The 6,000-nt window shown below is 35.0% G+C and overlaps 1 protein-coding gene across 1 annotated transcript in view; it reads right to left on the bottom strand.

The window, feature by feature from the left end:
- Positions 1 to 5,768, bottom strand: part of LOC103591333 (probable phospholipid-transporting ATPase IIB) — a gene marked incomplete at its 3' end in the record, with an annotated part of 237,759 nt that extends 231,991 nt beyond the window's left edge. The window contains exon 1 of the mRNA XM_008573772.1: positions 5,310 to 5,768. Within this exon, the coding sequence (XP_008571994.1) occupies positions 5,310 to 5,446 (137 nt within the window). The remainder of the gene's footprint in view (positions 1 to 5,309) is intronic.
- Between the last annotated feature and the right edge of the window lie 232 nt (positions 5,769 to 6,000).

Genomic DNA, 6,000 nt, shown 5'->3' on the forward strand with positions numbered 1-6,000 from the left:
GGAGCCGGTCTGTATGTGGGATCCGAACCCTCGGACGGGAGCGCCACCACGCTTCCCAAGCGGCGCACTATCCAGTGCACCACCGGGCCGGCCCAAATTCTACCAAACTTTTAAACAAGAATTAATATGAAATCTTCTCAAACTATTCCATAAAACCAAATATTCTGAGAAACTTATTCTACAAGGTCAGCATCACCCTGATATCAAAATCAGACAAGAACACAACAAAAAAAAAAAAGAAAATTACAGGCCAATTTCCCTGACTGACACAGATGTAAAAATTCTCAATGAAAAACAGCAAACTGAATTCAACAGCAGATCGAAAAGATTATATACCATGATCAAGTGAGATTTACCTCAGGGATGCAAGGATGGTTCAGTATGTGCAAATCAATAAATGTGATACACCACATCAACAAAATGAAGGACAAAAAACACATAATCATAATAGATGCAGAAAAAGCATTTAATAAAATTCAACATTCTTCATGATAAAAATCCTCAACAAATTAGGTATAGAAAGAAAATACCTCAACACAATAAAAGCCATACATGACAAACCCACAGCTAACATCATCCTGAATGGGGAAAATTTGAAAACTTTTCCTCTAACAAAAGGGACAAGACACAGATGCCCACTATCCCCACTCCTATTTAACATAGTACTGGAAGTTTGAGCCAGAGCAATTAGGCAAGAGAAAGAAACAAAGAGCATCCAAATTGGAAAAGATGAAGTCAAATTGTCCCTATTTGCAGATGATATAATTTTATATATAGGAAAACCTAAAGATTGCACCAAAAAACTCTTGGAACTAATAAACAAATTCAGTAAAGTTGCAGGATAAAAAATCAACACACAAAAATCAGTAGCTTTTCTATACACCAACAGCTAGCTGAAAAAGAAATCAAGAAAGCAATCCCGTTTACAAGAGCTACCAAAAAAATAAAATTCCTAGGAATATAATTTGACCAAGGAGGTGAAAGATCTTTATAATGAAAACTACAAAATACTGATGAAAGAAATTAAAGAGCGCACACACAAAAAATGGAAAAACATCCCATGTTCATGAATTTTAAGAATTAACATTTTCAAAATGACCATACTGCCCAAGGCAATCTGAAGATTCAATTTAATCCCTATAAAAATGCCAATGACATTCTTCACAGAAACAGAAAAAACAATCCTAAAATTCATATGGTACCACAAAAGACCATGAATAACCAAAGCAATCATGAGCGAAAAGAGCAAAGCTGGAGATATTACACCACTTGACTTCAAATTACACTACAAAGACATAGTAATCAAATTAGCATGGTACTGGCATAAAAACAGACATATGGACCAATGGAACAGAATAGAGAACCCCCCCAAAAATCCACACATCTTCAACTAACTGATGTTTAACAAAGGCACAAAGAACATACACTGGGAAAAGAACAGACTTTTCAATAAATGGTGCTGGGAATACTGGATATCTACACGGAGAAGAAAGAAACTAGACTTCAATCTCTTACCACATACCAAAATCAACTCACAGTGGATTAAAGTCTTAAATGTAAGACCAGAAACTATAAAACGTCTAGAAGAAAGCATAGGGGAAACACTCCAACACCTCTGTTAATGTCTATTACTACTATTAGATAAAAAGTACAAATGCTGGTGAGGATGTGAGAAAGGGGAACTCTTATACACTGTTGGTGGAAACGTAAATTAGTACAGCCATTATGGAAAACTATATGGAGCTTCCTCAAAAAGCTGAAAATAGAACCACCATGTGATCCAGCAATCCCACTGCTGGGTATTTATCCAAAGGAAAGAAAATTAGCATACCAAAGAAATATCTGCACCCCCATGTTTACTGCAGTACTATTCACAATGGCCAAGATATGGAATTAATCTAGGTGTCCACTGACAGATGAATAGATAAAGAAATTGTGATATATATACACAACAGAATACTACTCAGCTATGATAAAGAATGAAATCCTGTCATTTGTGACAATATGGATGAGCCTGGAAGACATTATATTAAGTGAAATAAGTGAGGCAGAGAAAGATAGATACTGACTGCATGTTCTCACTCTTATGTGGGAGCTAAAAAAAAATAATAAGTTGAACTTTTAGAAGTAGACAGTACAACTGTGGTTAATAGAGGCTGGGAAGGGAATGGGGAGGGCAGATAGTGAGAAGTTGGTTAATGGACACAAAATTACCACTAGCTAGGAAAAACAAATTCTAGTGGTATTACTAGTGCTAATCTGTAATTAACGATAATTTATTGTATGTCCTCAAATGGCTAGAATAGAGGAGCTCAAATGTTGTCATCACAAAGAAATGATAAATTACTGCCCTGATGAATTTGCTAACTACCCTGAATTGATCATTACACATTATATACATCTATTAAAATATAACTCTGTACCCCATAAATGTGTACAATCAATACTTTTCAATTAAAAAAATAAATTTCTTAAATAAAAGATGTTCAACCTTACCAGTCATTAGGTAAATGCAAATTAAGTGTACAAGGATCTACTACTACACACCTATTAGAACATAAAATTAAAAATAGTGACAACACCAAATGTTGGCAAAGTTGATGAGAAACGATGTTTCATACACTACTGGTACAAATGTAAAATTGTACAGCCACTCTGAGAAATAGTTTGGCAGTTTATTAAAAAACTAAATATACAATTACTGCTTAACCTAGCCATCACACTTCTGGGCATTTATTCTAGAAAAATGAGAACTTATGTCCACACACACCAAAAAACCTGTATACAATTGTTCACAGCAGCCTTACTTATAATAATCAAAAACTTGAAACAACCTAAATGTCCTATAGCAGGTGAATAATTAAACAAACTGTGGTGCATCCATGTCATGGAACACTAGTCAGCAACAAAAAGAAATTAACTAGTGATATACAACAACTTGGATGGACCTCAGGGGCTGAAATAGGCCAACCTCAAAAAATCATAGATTGAGTGATTTAAATTATATAACATTCTCAAAATTAAAATTATAGAGATGAACCGATTCATGATCGCCAGAGCTAGGAATGGTGGGGAAGGGATTAAATTTGACCACAAAGAACAGCAGAAGAGAGATCTCTGTGGTGACAGAATGGTCTGTATCCTGATTGCAGTGGTGCTTACACAAATTTGCACATGTAATAAAACAACAGAGAACTATAAGCACACACGGTACATTCTTAAGAAATACACACTAAAGAATTAAGATGTAAAGAGGAACGAAGCAATCCACCTAGTCCTAAAATGACTCAGAAAAATAATTGTTAGATATAGAAAGAATGATAAAATGTGGCAAAATTTTAAAAATTGGTGAACTCGAGTAAAGGATATACAGGAATTCTATGTACTATACTGGTAACTTTTCTATAAATCTCAATTTATTTGAAGATAAAAGTTTAAAAGTAAAAGAAAACAGACAAAGGAGAAGACACCACCAAAAGTTTGGCTTTTTAAAAATAATTAAACTGATAATCTCCTATCAAGATTAATGTTAAAAAGGAAAGGCAAATTACTGCTATCAGGAATTTTAAAAAGGTAACATCACTATCAATCTCATACATTAGACAGATCACAGGAAATAATTGTTAGATATAGAAAGAATGATAAAATGTGGCAAAATTTTAAAAATTGGTGAACTCGAGTAAAGGATATACAGGAATTCTATGTACTATACTGGTAACTTTTCTATAAATCTCAATTTATTTGAAGATAAAAGTTTAAAAGTAAAAGAAAACAGACAAAGGAGAAGACACCACCAAAAGTTTGGCTTTTTAAAAATAATTAAACTGATAATCTCCTATCAAGATTAATGTTAAAAAGGAAAGGCAAATTACTGCTATCAGGAATTTTAAAAAGGTAACATCACTATCAATCTCATACATTAGACAGATCACAGGAAGCAATTATAAATAACTTTATGCCAATATAAATTTGAAAACAGATAAATCGCTTGAAAACACAAACCATTACACCTGACAAAACGAATCTGTAGTCCTGTATCATGAAATAAATTAACTCTATAATTAAATATAGACTTACAAAGCACACCCCAGAATACTAGAATATTGGCTATTTAACCTAGAAAAGTTTTAAAATAAGACCTAGACACTTATTATTAATTAGTATCACAAGATCTATGGCCATACCACCCTGAACACACCCAATCTCGTCTAATTAGTGTCACAAGTCAGCAATTTTTAAAACATTATTTATCCATAAAATTCTTTCTTCACATGAAAGTTTACAACATACAAATAAGATGAAGACAGGGACGCTTTGAGTGAAGCCAAACAGGGATGATAAACCCTAATTCCTCCAGCCTTCCTCCTGTCCCTCTGCTATGTTGCCAGTTTCTGAGGCAATTCTCCAGAATTCGGTTTCCTCAGAATTCCTGAGAGTCCATGAAACACACTTTGAACTCACAAGCTGACGCAGAAATCAAACAAGTGGTAAAACATCGCTTTTGCAAATTTCTAATGGCAAAATGAAAAGGATGAAGACAAGATATTTTTCTAAAGTATTTACCTTCCTTTTATGAACAAAAGGAAATAAATTCATAACAGCAATAAAGATATTGACTACAAACCCTGAACAACAGAAAGACTGTAACAGCTGTAATTTTCTGACCCCCTCTGCTTAAGTCATGAGGCATCACTCAGCCGTGGTCTCTTCCTGCCTGCCCCTGGATTGTGCAGCAGACTCAACAGCAAGGGGCCTTGGAGGTGTAATGTGCTTTCACATACCAGACTGTCAGAGGTGAATCACACCCATTTATCTCAGCACCAGCTTATCTAAACCACCAGGCAACGTGTTCGCAACGTGCGTTCTTGTCTTTGTTGGTTAAATTAACAGAAGAATTTTATTCCAAGTCAAAGCATTAAAGATGAATAATACACATAACTACAGCGTTATTAAATTGCATTTTATAGGTCCATATCTATCTTCTTGGATGGGAAAGGAACACCATTTACAAATGTTAATACAGTGACCAGAATTAATTCTACCATGCACTAATTTACAAAATCACTAATTTTCTCCAGCTTTTAACCATTAAAACTTCTCATAAAATAATTAATTTGGCTTTCCCTTCCTTTTAGATTAGAATTGTTTGGTTTTGACAAATGTTATTAATACTTTCCATGATGTCATTTAGAGAGTATCTTCTTTAGTATTTATATTAATATGTATTAGCATATTAACAAGTACATTAGAAGCTAAACTTATAAATAACCTTAGTGCATAAGGAAATCAGGTGGTAATAGTTAACAAACCTAGTACAGAGGCATTTCCATCCACCACAGACGAGCCATTCCAGTCCTCTTTTTCTTTGCATCATCCTAGCCCGCGGTAACGTGTGGTAGTCACTTTCATCATTCTCAAAGCCTTCTTCAGACATCATCAGTGGCATTTCATCCAAATGGGCAGACTCATCTTCCAGCTGGTACCTGGTCAAAGGTAAAAAAGGAGCACTGAGACAGATCAAGCAGTCTTTTGCTACAGGAGAAGTGTTTCCTTTAGGACAATGTCTGGCCTAACTTGATCAATCACCCATCTTTTTTGTCAAACTAAACTGCCTTCAGCTGAGGCAAATCATTATAAAGAACAGTGCACAGTGACTCTACTTTCCTTTGCGATAAACAAATCAGCTTAAGTAAACAGGCAAGAAAAAGGCTACCTGAGGAAGCCTGTGTGGCATGTGCTGTGAACATAGCCCCCAGCAGCCTCTGCTGTGCTGGTCACCTGCAGAGACAGCACCCCCAGTACTGCCTGGTATCCACTTGCCACATGTGCTTCAGCAACAGAAAAAATTCAACCACCAGCAAAAACACACACCTCCAAGTAATACCTAAACATTCTAAGTTACACAACTTTACAGTCATCATTCAAAGTTCTATAAGTAGCTTTCAACAATATGTAGTTGTCTGTATAATGAGTACTGATAGGTATCAACATCGTCCCTTG

Source organism: Galeopterus variegatus, unplaced genomic scaffold (assembly GCF_000696425.1).
Source record: "Galeopterus variegatus unplaced genomic scaffold, G_variegatus-3.0.2 Scaffold962, whole genome shotgun sequence".
Taxonomy (NCBI): domain Eukaryota; kingdom Metazoa; phylum Chordata; class Mammalia; order Dermoptera; family Cynocephalidae; genus Galeopterus; species Galeopterus variegatus.